This window comes from Sciurus carolinensis, chromosome 2 (genome assembly GCF_902686445.1).
Source record: "Sciurus carolinensis chromosome 2, mSciCar1.2, whole genome shotgun sequence".
In the NCBI taxonomy this organism is placed as follows: domain Eukaryota; kingdom Metazoa; phylum Chordata; class Mammalia; order Rodentia; family Sciuridae; genus Sciurus; species Sciurus carolinensis.
In genome coordinates, this window is record NC_062214.1 from 104,856,089 (window position 1) to 104,873,330 (window position 17,242).

General features: G+C 40.6%; 1 protein-coding gene across 1 annotated transcript in view; it reads left to right on the top strand.

The window, feature by feature from the left end:
* Fbn1 (fibrillin 1) overlaps positions 1 to 16,889 on the top strand; it is a 228,134-nt gene extending 211,245 nt beyond the window's left edge. Inside the window, exons 59-66 of the mRNA XM_047539691.1 lie at positions 1,040 to 1,165; positions 1,699 to 1,821; positions 4,763 to 4,879; positions 5,136 to 5,264; positions 6,224 to 6,343; positions 10,801 to 11,032; positions 14,186 to 14,360; positions 15,581 to 16,889. Coding sequence (XP_047395647.1) covers positions 1,040 to 1,165; positions 1,699 to 1,821; positions 4,763 to 4,879; positions 5,136 to 5,264; positions 6,224 to 6,343; positions 10,801 to 11,032; positions 14,186 to 14,360; positions 15,581 to 15,970 — 1,412 coding nt within the window. The 3' untranslated portion in view covers positions 15,971 to 16,889. The remainder of the gene's footprint in view (positions 1 to 1,039; positions 1,166 to 1,698; positions 1,822 to 4,762; positions 4,880 to 5,135; positions 5,265 to 6,223; positions 6,344 to 10,800; positions 11,033 to 14,185; positions 14,361 to 15,580) is intronic.
* The last annotated feature ends 353 nt before the right edge of the window (positions 16,890 to 17,242 follow it).

Below are 17,242 nucleotides of genomic sequence, written 5' to 3' on the forward strand. Positions count from 1 at the left end.
TTGTCTTTATGTTAGAAAGATGTGGCTGAACGCTGACTGGTGGAACTGGGTGGGGTAAAAGACAGAAGTGGACAGATAAGATGGAGTGACCAAAAGCAATTTGTGCTTCTTTGGAGGATGTTAAAATGAAGTGGTGGAAAAGACTCATTTCCTGAGACCAAGGAGAGTGTGCTAAATGACACTTCAGAGTAAACTTGGAAAGGTCAGGCACACCCAGTCGTTGATACAGAATGGTTATTTGGCAATCAGGGACTGATAACTCCTGTGCAAACTACTTGTCTTGGCACCCTGCCACACAGGAAGGAGATAGATGGGTCAAAAGGTGGAGAACAGTGGCTTTAATGCTCAGCAATGCACACTGACCAAGTCAATGGGTGGAGCCATGAATAAGTCTCTCCTTTACCCCAGAGCCCTGGTTCATCTCCTTCCTCACCGAAGGAGGGAAGTTGATCCCATTTCCCCAATGTTACATAATTGGATATTTTTCAAGATTAACTTCAAACACAGCATGGAGAATGTAAAAGAATTTTCCTTTTTATTCTGAACATGCAATATGCATGCAAAATGGAATCTCCCTATCAAAAGGACCCACTGCTGTTATTTGATTATGAAATGCCAGCAGTGGGCAAGCTTGATGGCACAAGATGAGCAAAAAGCCCCATGTGCCTAAGTGGGGTGTTGTTTGATAGATTCAGAAGAGAAAAACAATATAAATTTAGAAGAGCAGTTATTTTTAAAGTTTTCCTCTCGCTTGATTAGTTTGTCACTCTGGGTTAAAAATGTTCATATATTTTGGTGATTATGTTGAAATGCAGACTTTAATACCTTGGAGGCAAGGTATCACCAAGGTATTAAAGTCTGCATTTCAATATAATCACCATTGCATATGCAACTTATGCTGTCATCCCTTTGGTTTAATTTGGTAGGACCATAATATAGCAACACAATCTGTTAGAATTTACACTGAAGTGACCCCTATATAGTCACACTGTTCATTTTATAATCTTTTTTATTTAAATTTAAATTTATTAACTTACAGATATTGATGAATGCAAGGTTATTCATGATGTTTGCAAAAACGGGGAATGTGTCAATGACAGAGGGTCATATCACTGCATTTGTAAAACTGGCTACACTCCAGATATAACTGGGACTGCCTGTGTAGGTAAGTACTCTATACAAAACCCAGAGTTTAAAGAACTGAAATCACTCAAACCCATTATTCACAAAGGAGGAAAGAAAACTTTGTGGACTTTTTATAGTTCAAGAAGAAAACTCACAAATACAGGGTCCTTTCAGAAAATAAAGATGCTACTCAAATATTTCCAAGGAAACAAAAGGTTTTATAAAAATTGTAGTTCCAACATTTCTGGTTGGCTTTAAGTTTCACAACATAAGAATTAGTATTAATCTTTAAAGCCCAAAAAGGAGACCAGTATTGAATTAGCCTCTATTACAAATTCTGGTGGTTTTTTTCCTGAGTAGAAATTTTAGGTTATGGCAAAAAAAGTAAAATCCCCCCAAACTAAAAATCTAAACAAACTGTGTTATTTCATAGGAAAATGTAGGACAGTGATCAAAGGCAACACAGACTTTATTCTTTCCCCCTAAGCTAAAATTCTTTATTAAATCCCGAGGATGTTGAACATTTAGATATCCATTTAGATGGGCAGTCAAGCTGTATCTCTTTGATCGTAGATCTTAATGAATGCAACCAGGCTCCCAAACCCTGCAATTTTATCTGCAAAAACACAGAAGGGAGTTACCAGTGTTCATGCCCGAAAGGTTACATTCTGCAAGAGGATGGAAGAAGCTGCAAAGGTAAAGTAGAATTTGCCCTTCCCCATCTCCTTGCCCATTCACCTGCCACTTGGTCACGTTCCTTGTGCCTGGGAGAAATCAGTAGGCAAGTCAAAAGACCACTGCTCTATAAGCAAGAGGTGCTTCCCTGGAATTGGCACCTCTATAGGAAGTTGGTCCCTGAGAGAGGGAGGTTGCAGAGCAGCAGTGGCAGCGGCCATCCTCACTGGATGCCCACAGTCATCCCAGGGGCCATTCATGAGTCTCAGAGATGCCTGGAACCACACTCCAGGGCTCTGTTGAGGCCGACTCTTTTTTATTTTATTTTTTAATTTTTAAAATTTTTTTTTATTTTTACAGACTGCATTTTGATTCATTGTACACAGACAGGGTACATCATTTCCTTTCTATGGTTGTGCACGATGTGGATTCATCCCATTTGTGTAATCATACATGTACAGAGAGTAATGAGGCCAATTCTTAATTGATTTACCTCCTCTCTGCTTTCTATTTCTTGTACTTATGCTGCCTTATTTATTCAAAAACTGTACAGTCTTGGTGTCCAGCAAAGTCCAGCTTTAGAATAATCAGTGCATGATCCCAGAAGATATTGTGCCTAATCAATTAAACACCATGTCCAGACTTTTAGTCTGCAAAATAAAACCATTCCTGTCTTCTAGGAGTTTACCTGAGGCATACACATCACACAGAATAAGAAACAGCACAACTCTGGGCAGAAATTCATTCTCCACTAGAAGTTAACCTTTGTAAATTCTATTTGTATAAATTTATTCCTGTAAATATCTTCCTCAACAATAAGAACTCCATATTGAGTGAGTGGCATAAATGAGTTATTCTTAAGGATACATTTGGGAAATAAGGGGTTTGGAGAAAGAAAGGTAGACCTGATGGTAGAACAAGAGTTATTGCATTTTCCCATGAAATTTTAAAGGAGAAAACAGAAAAGTAAGGGAAAATAAAGGATGGGGGCAGAGTGGGGCTACAGAGCAGTGGGAAATGGACCCTTGACCTCTTTCCCATATCTGCAAAAAGCAGAGGTAAGAGGCATGAGAGGGAATGAAATAAAGGGCAACTGCCTGAGACTTTTCTCTACAGCACAAATCCTATATAATCCTGTAGTTTTAGGAAAGGAAGTTGAGAGACCTACTAAAAATTCTAACCATCTTAAATAAAAAGTTGCTCTTAGTTTTGTTCTTTTCAAACATGGAACTTATTCTTCTGTGGATCAGTGAGTCCCAGGCAATGTGAGGCTGCAACTCAGAACCAGAATTTTATCCAGGAATTTAACAAATTCCAGAGAAAGAATACCTCTCATTGTGTATGTTATCTGTAACAAAATAAATTCTCAACATTTTCATAACCTGTGGTAGCACAAAATCCTCAAAAGTTTCTAGCAATTAAGAGATTCAAAAAAGGAAATTAAATGCATCATGGTCATTATGTTCTTTCACAAAGGAAAAAAGCATCAGTAAAGCTCTTTATGGCCTTAGGAATGCAGAAAGCAATTATATGATTTTTACACATCCATTTACAACATAAGTCCCTTTCTCCCCTTTTCTTTCTGAAGTTTAAATTTTTCCACATACTTGGCATAGATGACTAAAAATCAAAATGAGTGTTACAGACATGTAACCCACTGAAATTGGGAAGAAAGGGGCTAGAAGGACTTGGGTCCAGCACCTCCCTTGTAAGAGATGGGTGGGGTCCAGTTAAGAGGAGGGAAAGAGGGAAAAGACATTCTCAGAGGTGAGAGCAGCGAGTGTTGCTGTTCTCAATTGTTTCACATTTATGAAATTGCATTGTTGTAAGAAATCATGGAGTTGCATCCCTCACCTGGTGCAGGTGAGCTTCAGCGAATGTGTGATGATCATTAGCAAGGTTCCTAGGGTCCTAGAGAGGGGAGTTTGATCCGTGCACTGCGAGAGACCTGAACATGGGTCAGGGAAGTCAGCACTGGGACAAACATAGGGAGGTTCTCTCAGGTTAGGTCCATTCCAGATGTCACACGAGCCCGGAGGTAGCACAGTGGAGTGGATGCAGTCACCAGCAAACCTAGCACTGATCTGCAGTTCCAACAGTCCTCTGTGAGGTGGGTGCTTGGTGGCTGAATTTGTGACAAAGCATGTCTGATTACACAACTATTTAAAAATAATCATTAAAATTCAACTGAAAGCTAGAACACACTTTATGTCTCTTGATATTATTAAATACTTTTGCAGCTAAAAATGAGTCTAGAAGTTGAGACTATGAGGATAAAGTCCTGGTTATAAGTGGAGGATTTTTTTTTTGAGATGAGAAATAATGTTGAATAAATATTGTAGGCAGCTTTTTTCTAAAGTGCTGTTAGCATTTCCTTGCCCTTATTTCCTTCTGGATTGCTCAATTTTGTTTTATCCAAAGGAGAATCCCTAACCAAAGAAGTCAGAATTTTTAACTACTTCATTTGAGTAGATTTAAAAACAGCAAACAGAAAAAAAGCTAAGCAAATTAATTTCCAGCCTCAACATTTCTTTTTATATTTCAACTTAGATGCATCTTTTCAATGCTCTGGAAATTTTTCAGGATTAGTTTTTCCTTTGCTTTTTAGTTTGTTTGAAATGTTAGAATGTATTTGAAACTCCTTTGTTGAAAAATTCCTAAAATTTCCTTTGTTGAAATTTAGTTTCCATTGCTGAAACTAAAGGGAATTGGGTTAGCCTTGGATCATACAAAGAGCTATTTATTTTTCATTTGTTTTTATTTATTTTTCATCTAAATCGAGACCTTGTTTTATCTTTCCAAGTTTTTTCCCCAGGGTTCTTTCTAGCCATTTTCTGTGGTTGTGTTCTGGCCAGTGTCATTTAAGACTTACAAATCAAAACTTAGGGCTGCTACCTAGGGGTAGCTTCTCTGTACCTGTGTTGTCAGTTCAACTCCAATGCCATCTTGCATTTTCTTGTAGATCTTGATGAGTGTGCAACTAAGCAGCACAACTGCCAGTTCCTGTGTGTTAACACCATTGGTGGCTTCACATGTAAATGTCCTCCTGGATTTACCCAGCACCACACTGCCTGCATTGGTAAGTGGGAGAGAAAAAAGCCCCATGTGACTCATAGTTATTCACTTAAGACGTTATTTTCTATTCCCTCTGCTGTTGGGATAATAAAACAAAAATATTGAAAAGTATGTTAGTGTGCATGTGAACATACATATATATGAAAAGTTATCGGCCTTATTTGACCTTTTCTAAATCAGTCTGTCTCTTTCTTTTTAAACAATACAAAGAGCGCTTTGGGGAATTTTAATCCTCTGTTTTCTGCCTCTGCTTCTCATAGATAACAACGAATGCACCTCTGACATCAACCTGTGCGGCTCTAAGGGCATTTGCCAGAACACTCCTGGAAGCTTTACCTGTGAATGCCAGCGGGGATTCTCGCTTGACCAGAGTGGTGCCAGCTGTGAAGGTGGGTAGAGTCCTCAGTTGTGTCCAGCTGGTGGACCCCTGTGGAGGTGGCATATGTGACTATCAATACCGTCAATCATCATCTTCTATGAGATGTCAGGGCTGAGTTCAGGGGTAACACCCAACTGAAGATAGCAAACATTTTGTCTGGTTTGTATGGGTTCCATACCTTAGAGATTCATCTTTAGTCTCATGCTTGGTTGTGTCAATAACATGCTTTTTTTTGTACCAGGATTTGAACCCAGGGGTACTCAACAACTGAGCCACATCCCCAGCCCTTTATATATTTTATTTTGAGACAAGGTCTCAATAAGTTGCTTAGGGTCTCATTAATTTGCTGAGACTGGCTTTGAACTCATGAACTCAGCCTCTTGAGCCACTGGGATTACAAGTGTATGCCACCACACCCAATTATAACATACTTTACCTAGGTATAACAAGACTTTTCTGCTAGGTTAATAATGTAATATAATGGGAATAACTCAGTCAAGAAAAATAGCTAGATTCCTGGTTATTGTGTCCAGTGCCAAAAGGGATTTCCCCAATGTGGACTAAACATATAAGGAATAACTCTTCTACTAATATGTAATTAAAAATTTCAATGACATTTTTAGGATTTTATTTTTGCATAGGCACCATTTGGCTTCTAATTCTAGTGCAGGTAAGGAAACACAAATAATGTCTAGAGCTGTCCCACAGAATATTTTGAGCTTTGCATGAATTTCAACATAATCTTTATTTGTAGACTTCACTAGGAATCTCTGAATGCTTTTCTTCTTAGACCTAGTAAAAGCTCCAGAGTAGATATTCTTGAAGTTTTGAGTGGTAGAATAATTTCTTAGGAGACAGATTCTTACTAGAATTGCCATTCACCTCCACATGTGTCATACATGTGGCTTCAGAAAGTGGCTTAGAGATCAGTGTTGATGTGGCTTAAAGTCGACTCTGCTTCTTTTTCAGACGTGGATGAGTGTGAAGGCAACCACCGCTGCCAGCACGGCTGCCAGAACATCATTGGAGGCTATAGGTGCAGCTGTCCCCAGGGCTACCTCCAGCACTACCAGTGGAACCAGTGTGTTGGCAAGTAGCCTCTGCTCGTTACAGTGCATTGCTCTCAACTCCTATGAGAAAAACTTGTCTTTTTCTGAAAACCTTAATTTGGTTATTGAAGCAACAAGTACTCATTTCAAATTGCCCTAGCCTCATGGAAACCAAAGGGGAGTAAGTCTTTGCAAAATAGAAAACTAAGAAAAAAATATTATGCTTTCAGAGCATCTGTAATGAAATGCCCTTATAATTCCTTGACTCTCAACACCCCATGCCTTTCTGCTGCCTTGCTAGAACACTTGCATTCTCTTCATATCCAGGGTCAACAAATTCTACTTCTAACTGAAATATTAGTCAGCCAGAGGCTATTTGGGGTGACTCCTTGGCCTAAGATTCGGAAGTAGTTCTTTTCAGCTCTACACATCATTGAGGCAGAGAGCAAACAGCAGAGATGGAATTTTTTCAGGATTGCTAAATTCTTTTGATAATTAAGGGAGATCAAAGACTCCCTCATTAAACTGAAATGATACAATCTTTGATTCCACAGTGTCATGGGAAAATAACTCTTAGTACACATCCGAGGAACATCAGACTAGCTCAAGCCCTTTTGTTTTAACTAGTGAAGACCCAGAAGCTCAGGGACAGGAATGTCTTTTGTTCTTTTGTGACATGTCTGGAACTGAAACCCAAGGCCTTTAACTTTCAAGTGCCATAGTCACTTTTTTTTTTTTTTTTCATTCAGCAAGCATCTAGGAGTACCACTGCAAGCTTGGTGCTTGGGTGACCTGTTTTAGCTGATACATTCTTGGGTACAGAGCCCTTCTTAACAAAAACTCAAGGAATTATTGCTTCCTGGATAAATGTTTCACTTTACCCTGACACATTTAGTGTGTTTTCACTTATTAAAATTGTCTTTCATCTAGTTTGATTCTGTATAAGATAATTTTGCAGAGGTATATGGGTTGGCTATGTGGCCCCAATGCTGAAAGAGTTTAGATTGCACAACTCTCTGTGCTATCTGGAGTTAGTAAAAACATCTTTGTTCATTATCAGTTTAAGGATTGGGGGCAGAGGGTCTATGATTTGAATCACCAGTTTCTGACATTGTTCACAAAACTTCAGAGTGAACTTCATTGATTTGATAGCCAGTATATGAGCCTGTCTGTTCTCATTATGTAGGTTACTTTAATGAAATTGGAGCAATGGGGAAAAACATAAAAAAGGAAGACTTTAGTCCAGGGATATTAGAGATGGTCAGACTTTGCCCTACTTGCCTGGGGAGTCTGTTTTGGTCCTATGAAGATCATCTCCTGGCTGGATGTTCTGAAAGATTAAGTTGGTTAGGAAGAGGTTTGAGGATCTTGATGTCCCCCCAAAAGCAAACTGACCTCATAAATCTCAAGAATTAGAGTTCTCCAGAATGAGCACTGCCCTGGGCTTAGAATGGCTTCCCAAGAGGCATGCAGGACAGAGCAGATCTGTTGCACCAGCCCCACCTGGATCCTCACTCCTATCTGTCCTCCAGTTCACTATCCCAATGGCTGGGTTTGGAGAAAGCTACCATTGGTTTCAATGCAAATACCAAATTTTCAGCTTACAGTTGGAGTCAACCAATTTTAGACAGAATTACTAAGAGAAACCTGATCAGACATTTGAGTTTTTCCTGCTGGTACTCTAATATCACAGCTAACTTATATGCTGAGCTGACCTCCAATTTTAGAGGTCAAACTGGTACTGTTGATTCACTTTTGTGAAGTAGTTTTCAGAGGCCCTAATGCTGTTTCATTAAAATTATAATCATCTCTTTTTTGTAAAAAGAACAGACCCTTTAACATTTGAAATATCAAGTGAAAGAATAAGATGAATATTTTAGAGTGTAGAAAAATTCCTTGCAGATTCATTTGCTCCCAGATACATGAGATGGAAAAGGTTCGAAAAATGCAGAACACATTAACCAAACTGAGGAGTTTGTATATTGATACAAAGGCTGAGTGCACAGACACACTATTTTCTAGCTGTTAACTCTGAACATCTGCCGACTTCTTATCTTAATCTGCACTCCACTCCATCACACCTCTCCGACCCAGATCAGCAAATTTAATTTACACTTTATTAAATTCTTAGGAGGGAAACAAAGTAAAATAATATAGAAAAATTTTGAAAGGGAAGAAGGAGAGTTCCTGACCGGAATGAATGTTTGCAATAACACAGAGGCTCCAAGTTAAAAAGAACTTCAGAGATTATCTAGTCTAAACTCTTTCCTAACATATAAACCCCTCGCCAGACTCCTCAACATTCCAGTTTGGCTTGAAGACCACCTTGAAAGGCACTTATTTTCTCCCCAGATAGCCCAGTTTAGGTACAGACAGCTTCAGTACTTGGAAATGTCTTTTTTATAAGGAATGAAATTTCCCTCCCAATAACTTCTAACCAATGGTCCTATTTCTGCCTTTTGGCCAAAAGCAGAATGAAACTCAATAAGCTCTGCATTGAGAGGTCTTCCCCTTTGTCCACCAATACCTTATTGGCTTTTTAGTCAGTATCCCAGCAAGAAACACATGACTGAGCCCAACCCAGAGTGGAGGACAAGGAAACAGAACTGTAGACACTCCACACAGAGCAGCTTCCTGGGAGCATGCTCTGGAGGGGCAGGGAAAAGACAGCCAATCAGGACTTGTCCCTACGCAAGGAGACACCCTCAGCTCTGGGATCTGACATAGGGCTTGGTGCCTATGGTCTCCATTGACCTCTGTCACACACCTCATCCCTAATTTAAAATAAAGGGGAAAGGAACACAGACAATGGCCCATTTCACTCTTTCTGTTTTAGAAACCTGTAGCCTTAGGTGGGGACTTTAGATCCTTGGATATAGAGGATCTTCAAACAGATAAAGTCAGGCTTACCCACCCATAGTTGGAGGGGCAGACAGAGGAAAGGAGGGAAGGACAAGTGTATGAATAATATACATCTACACCATCAAGCACCCTGCCCCCACCACTTTTACTTACCTATGTTCTAACTTCAAAAAAAAAAAAAAAAAAGAAGAAGAAGAAATAGATTTGTTGGGATATATTTTCTTTTCTTTACAGATGAATATGCCTTGACAAAGAAGGTAAAGCTAATTATAGGAGAAAGGCAGCACCAATTTGATTAAATGTGAGCAAGTTTCTTGAGAGCAGTAGTGGTGTGAAGAAAATCACCTTTCACAGTCAGAAACACCTGCCTGTGAATCTCAGCCTTGCTGCTACCAGCTGTGAGATCCGGAAAAGCTCTCTGAATCTCACCTTCTCCATCTGTAGAACAGGGAATAGGATCCCCACCTCTCAGGACTGTAGGAAGGACTGTAAGGAGTGTGAAACACCTAGTATCATATTTGTTAGACAGTGGGTATCTAATTATGTTCTTTTCCTTCCCCTCTTGCTTCCTTCGGAAGCAAGTATTCGCTAAGTGAAGAGCAGGCCAATCTACCTGTGGTCAAATGAACATATGCCTGGAAATGGACTGAGGCCATTAAGAAATGTCTTACCAGCAAGTTTCCAACCTGCCTTACAAAGGCAGGTCTACAAAACTGTATTGGAGATTTCAAACAGTATAAATTGGAAGTAATGAGAAATTCACAGTTTTCTTCCCTTGAGTTGAATTTTTTAAAGTTAGATTCTTTTTCCTACTTCTTACCACCGGACTTGGCAGGTCCCTGTGGGTAGCCAGTCCTGCAGCAACTGTCTCTCTTGTGGGTTTCCCACAGTTGTTGTTTGAGAAGTCTGCTCCAAATCTCCTCCAGCCTCTCCTACCTTTAGACATGGTTCAGACACTCTGGGAAGGAGGCTGGTTGGGATGCAGTGTGGAGTGCCACTCAGAGATGGGAGCAGACGTACCAGAAGGCACTATTCATCTCAAGAACAAGCACCTGGGGGCTTTTGCGGATTGTTGAAAAGGAAGTCCAAATGGGGTGACACCTTGTGCAGAATAATAGCCCTCCCCAAGGCTGCACGTCCTGTGTAAGGAGGGCTAAAAGGGCAATATCCAGGGACATGGTTTGTCTCTGATCTTGAGATATTTGTCCCATTGCTGGGCACTTGTGAAGCAAGGGTACCAAGAACTGCAAAACCCCTTCCTTCCATCCCTGGACCCTGAATCTGAGCTGTGAACCAGCCCCATATTCCTTACTGGGTGTTCACGTGAAGCGGAACATACTAGTGTGGGTTTCCTGTGAGAACTGAGGTCTGCTGGTCGTCAGCATGCCATCCTCCTGTGCTCTCCACCCAGGGATTTTGCCCTCATCTGCCACTTTTAGTCACAACATGGCAGAGTCCACATCCATGTCCACATCTTGCTCTGTTGTTCTTCTCTCCACCCTGGTTACCCCTACCTGCCTTCCCCTTCTGAGAGCTTAGCTACAGGACAGTGCCCAGCCGCAGTGGCCTGGCCCTGACCCCGTTAGAAATCTCTGGTCAGTGTCACACATGCGTGTCCTCTTGTTTTCATTGCAGATGAAAATGAGTGCCTCAGTGCTCACATCTGCGGAGGAGCCTCCTGTCACAACACCCTGGGGAGCTACAAGTGCATGTGTCCTGCTGGCTTCCAGTACGAACAGTTCAGCGGGGGATGCCAAGACATCAATGAATGTGGTTCCTCACAGGCCCCCTGCAGTTATGGCTGCTCCAATACCGAGGGTGGCTACCTGTGTGGCTGTCCACCTGGTTACTTCCGAATAGGCCAAGGGTAAGCAAGGCTGGTTGACAACGCTCTTATTCATACTACATGAGTATCTTTAACTCATAGTTGCCTGTCCTACTAGAGGAGAACCATCTTTTTGTTGTTTCAGGTTATTTTATTTGTAAGGGGGCATCTGGATTTCTGAAAATTCCTAGAACATCAGACTAATGAAACTGTCTTGCAAATATCTCACTGTGTGACTTCTCAGTCTCATTCTCTTGATCTTCACATCTTGCTGGGAAGTTATTCATCTCTCCATGGCCCAGCTGGACTCAGGTTGCCCACTGTTGGCCCACCCTTGTGGGCAGGCAGGATCTTCTCCTGGCTTCAGATGCCCTCTTGTCCAGTTCCCACTGGGATAAGTCACATGGATTACTTTTTGCTAAGGGTCTCTTAGGGTTTTAAAAGTATATTTTGCACCTCAGATTTGAATTTATATTAAAAATTATCAACTGAGCATTAAGTATTAAGTTGAAGTAATTAAGGTATTTCACCAAATTTAAGCCAGGTATGGTGGCACATGCCCATAATCCGAACAACTCAGAAACCTGCAGCAGAAGGATCACAAGTTTGAGGACAGTTTGAGAAACTTAGCAAAACCTGTCTCAAAGCAGAACAAAGGAAAGAAGGAAAGAAAAGGGCTGGGGATGTAACTTGGTGGTAAAGTACCCTGGGTTTAATCCCAGAACTAACTAAATAGATGTCATCCTAAGATAAAAAGAAAAAACATCTCACCAAATGATATGTATGTGTGTGTGTGTGTGTGTGACACACAGCAAAAATTGTGACACTCCAAACTGGCTTTTGGCCAGTGGGATTTTAGTCACACTTCTTATAAGTGGTGCTCTTGGGATATGAAAACACTGAAAAGAAGTTCTGAGAAAAGAATCAAAGCCTGAATATTTGGATTTCCCTCCCAATAACTTAATCATTATGAGAATGAGCATATATCATTTCATCCATTTTATTGTGTGTGTGTGTGTGTGTGTGTGTGGTGTGTGTGTGTGAGAGAGAGTTGGGACAGGGAAGGCATTTTTTTATTTGACTCAATGATTTTAAACTTTAGGGGTAAGTTTTCAAAGTTTAGATTTTTTCCCTGCTGAGTTAATCTGACTCAGGTGTCCATCTAGTTTTAGCTATCCTGTGAAGAGTTGTGATTTTCAACTTTTCAATTAGGAACACACAGACACTAAATCTATGCTCTCCCTACTCACACACACACATGCACCCACAGAGTTACATATTCACACACATACACACACTCATACCAAATTATTGATTTAGTGTCTTGGATTCCTTGACACACAAGCATCAAGTGATTTATTGTGGGTCTGGATAAACTTGAAGATAAAAGAATGTTTCCTGGGAAAGCATTCAGGATGCCAGCAACAGGACACAAATTCCCAGGTGGTGGTGTCTGACTCTCAGTCCACTCATTCTTTACAGTTTGATGCCAGAACCATTTTTCCCAGCAAAAATTGTGACACTCCAAACTGGCTTTTGGCCAGTGGGATTTTAGTCACACTTCTTATAAGTGGTGCTCTTGGGATATGAAAACACTGAAAAGAAGTTCTGAGAAAAGAATCAAAGCCTGAATATTTGGATTTCCCTCCCAATAACTTAATCATTATGAGAATGAGCATATATCATTTCATCCATTTTATTGTTTCTAGCATTTTATTGTTTTATTATTTCATATTGCAAGATAAACAGGGAAGGAAATGTGTTGGACTTGAGCAAGACTGTGGAAAATAGTAGGAACCTATAAATCACTGTGAAATACAACAAATATTCTACTCATTGGTATTGTGATTTGAATCCTGAGGGCATACAGGGAAAATGAGCTATAAGGAGTAAGTCAACTATTACAGAAAAACAGATAAGTAATATTTGGTCTACATTTAACTGCCTTAGTAAAAATCTACCCTTTATAACGGTTTTGGCTTCTAATCACTAGAGTGGACTCTACCCCAAAATAAAGATTTTTTTAGGATCATTCAAATGTTTCAACACATTTGGAAAGGGGAGCCTGATAAATACACATTCCAAGTGGCCGCTGAAATAGTAAGCAGAATAACAAAACAAGGTACTTGTGAAACATGCAAGCCTCACTTGGTAACTTGGCTTTGATAACTGAAACGCAAAGAAAAACAGCTGAACTAGATGTCTCCTGGGCATGGGTTTGTTTATCCAGCTTCACATGAGTCAAAGCCAATGGCCCTAGTGGTTTTGAATGACTTGAAACAGTTTCCCACAGTTGGGCAAGCTCTGATTCTTCATGAATTTTGTATGTTGATACATACACTAATTTATATAGATATATATATATTGCATTATGTATTATGTATATATAATACACGTTGCACATCTTCACAGTTTAGTACTAAATCAACCCTTAATTATTTCCTAGGTCTTTCTTATCTGTAATCAGCAAAAATGAGAGGTCAAAAAATAGCAGTGTTTGCTGGGGAGCTTGAGTGAGGAAGGGTGGTGTTGGCAATGGAAGAGGCCAAGAAACTGGACAAGGAACCCAGGGGTACAGAAAGCTAAGGAACATTCTGAACCTGCAGTCACCTTCTCGAGCCAGCAGGGGGCAGTAGTAGCAGGGCAGGTAGCAGTGAGAACTGACAGGCTCTGACCATAATAAAGTCAAAATGCAGAATGAAGAACAACTATGGTGTCCAGGCAAGATGCCCCACACATGGCTCACTTGTCCAGTCCTTGATGTTTCCTGGAAGTGAAGATGGGAGGAGACCTTTCTCACATGCATGGAACCTGATTCACCAAAAGAAGACATACTTATTTAACCTGCCAACTAACCTAGTCTCCCTTCAATTCCTTGTCCTCCTCTGGTGTCCCCTCCCCAGCACAAGTACTGCAAAATGCCTACCCTGGCAGGTTTGGAAAATGAAGGGATGCATAACTGTGCAAAACAGGGTCTTGAGATGTAGTAGAAAAAAAAAAAATCAATAAACTCAGAAGACTGGGAATGAGAGATCCAACATAGAGGACCTTCCAGCACCAGCTGGTCATCCAATGGACAAATAGTCAAGGTCTGAATGTCACTAGTGCTTGGACCAGGCTTCTCCAGAATTCTCACACTGCATCCCTAGTCTCCTGGTTTTAATGAAAAACCTCTATGCTCCCCTTTTGATGCAGGCATTGTGTTTCTGGAATGGGCATGGGCCGAGGAGGCTCGGAGGCACCTGTCAGCGGTGAAATGGATGACAATTCACTTTCCCCAGAGGCTTGCTATGAGTGTAAGATCAATGGCTACCCCAAGCGAGGCAGGAAACGAAGAAGTACAAATGAAACAGATGCCTCCAATATCAAGGTAGGTCAGAAGGTTTCTCCTGCTGTATCCTATTGTGGAAAGCCCTCCCAGATTCCTGTGGTTTCCTCCAAGGATGCTCCAAAGTGTGAAAAACCTCCCCAGGGAGAAAATCCAGACATTCCCTGAGCCCTGGGCTGCATTTTATAGGAGGTTGTGGGGCTTTCTGAAGTTTCTTGCTCTTTTCGGGAGTGGCCATCCGAAGGTTTTCACATACTTACTCATTTCCTCTGTCTGGCCAAAAAGAAAGTCAAACACCCACCCAAAGTCTGCTGAAAGGACAAGGCCTGAGATCCAGGACAGCAAGTGGGCAGAATAGCGAGGTGACATAGTGCTCCCTACACAGGGACGCCAAGTTCCAAAAGCTAGAGGCTCCTCTACTGAAAGGAACCATGTGGAGTGTGAGGGAACTTGGACTGTAGACAAGAACAACACAGAGCTGAAGCAGCCTGGCTTTCTTTGCCACGGCTGCGGCAGCCTCTCAGTCAACTCGGAAATGCACAGATATTCACCCAGACCTCTGGCTTCTGGCCGGAGAATCCAGCACATGTGGTCCCAGAGAGGCAAGCAAGAAGCCAGGTGAAAAGCATTGACTATTAGCAGGTCATCACAGTCAGGAAGTAGGTTCATAGGTGTGTCCTGAGAAGGGGGTGGAATTGCGTCAGTGAACGAAATTAAAAGAGACTGGTTCTTAGTATCAGCGCTGCAACCACCTGCTGTGGTTTGGGAAATGAGATTAGTCTTTGGAAAGAAAATAATCTATTAGAACAGCAATTCTCAAACTTGAGCATGCCTCTGAATCACCTGGAAGTGTTCTTAAAGTGGAATGCCCGGGAGACATGCCTGGGGAATCTGATTCAGTAGGTCTGGGTGGTGCTGAGCATTTGCACATCTAACACATTCCCAGATGACACTGCTGCTGCTGGTTCAGGAACCACACTTTGAGACCCTCTGCATGAGGAAACATCCAAATACAGGTAGTTTCAAATACAAGTGCCTTCCTTCCTGACTTCAGTTTAACAGTTTTTAGTATTATTAATACGTGCTAATTTAAACACATTTGTGGTTTGAACAAAGTGCTTTATGAATGTGCATTTTCAACACAGCATATACGATATGGACAAAAAAGTTGTATTAGTGTAAGATTTTAATCACTTTTTCTTTAATATGAGAACAAAATGGCATCTTTACATGGAATTTAGCACATTATCATATCTCCCCAGGATCTGTCTGAAACAGAAGCCAACGTGAGTCTTGCAAGTTGGGATGTTGAAAAGACAGCCACCTTTGCTTTCAATATTTCCCACGTCAGTAACAAGGTCCGAATCCTAGAACTTCTTCCAGCCCTTACGACTCTGACGAATCACAACAGATACTTGATTGAATCTGGAAACGAAGATGGCTTCTTTAAAATCAACCAAAAGGAAGGGATCAGCTACCTCCACTTTACTAAGAAGAAGCCAGTGGCTGGAACCTACTCGTTACAAATCAGTAGTACTCCACTTTACAGAAAGAAAGAACTTGACCAGCTAGAAGACAGACATGACAAAGACTACCTCAGTGGTGAACTGGGTGATAATCTGAAGATGAAAATTCAGATTTTGCTTCATTAATTCACCATCCAGAGACCAAATAATTAAAAGAAAAGCAACTATAGATAGGTAGAATTATATTCCTCCCCCCATCAGAATCTTCATATCATAGGTACAGTCTTTCACCAAGTAAATTTTTATAAATAAGCACTATTCTTGTATTACAAAAGCAAGGTACAGGCGGTGACCCTATTTGAACAACCACTTTCTCAGGCTCTCATATGTGTAGCTAAGCTACCTTGTCATGTTTTTATTCTTGAAAACTGGGACCTGTATATCCACTGGGGGTGGCCCATCTTGCGATGTGTCCCTCCCAGCAGGTGGGCAGGAATGTGCTTTCATTTGATGGACTATTCTGTTGGTTTTTTTTTTTTTTTCCTTCAAATTTTGAAACTTTGCTTCTCCAAATACTAGATTGGCCATTTATCATACCTATTTGGTGCTAGTAAATTTTCAAACTAGATTTATAAATGCACTGTAATATTTACACAACTTAGAAAACCAAATTGCAAGTATCCAGTTCAAATACTTCATTAATTTCAATCAACCAAAGTTAGTTCAATAGCTTATCTCAGTTATGAGTATAATACATTTTATGTAAATTAAGTGTGTGTATACTGTAATCGTGCTATTTTTTATCATTGAAACATTTATAAACTAGAATAATAATGCCCTTAATGTGAGGGTTTGTAATGGTGCTTATTAAGACCAAAGACTTGTTAAATGTCTACACCAAGTGGTAATGGAATTTCCGTGACTGGCCCACGTGTGCACTGAGGTTGGGAAGGACCAGGAACCGGCCTCAGCTGCCAGAGGATTACCAGTGCACCCTTCGTCGCAGCATGTGCAATATACCAAAATTACTCTAGGTCATTCCTGTCAGCAAGGGGTCAATGTCATAAATGTCACAATAAAACAATCTCTTCTTTTTTTTAGTTTACCCCTTGGTTTTGTGTTCTTGCATGGATTTGGGGTTGGAGGGGCCTTTCTGGAGGCTAAATAAAGTCTCCTGGATTTAAATTATTCTGAGTCTGTTATTTATAGTTAATAAAGGTGCCACATGTATAACCACTAGAAGAACAAATGAGCACATTTGAATTAGTCCCTTACTGTATTCGTTAAAGATGGCAGAGTGCTGGTCATAGTAACCTGACTTACTAGTAAGAAATTTAGATTGCATCATTTCTGAAACATGATCTCATTAATCTTGTGACTTTTAAACTCCCAGATTTAAGTACTTTCAAATATGAAGCTGTCATTGTCTTAGAGCACTCGAATTTCATTAGAGAAGAT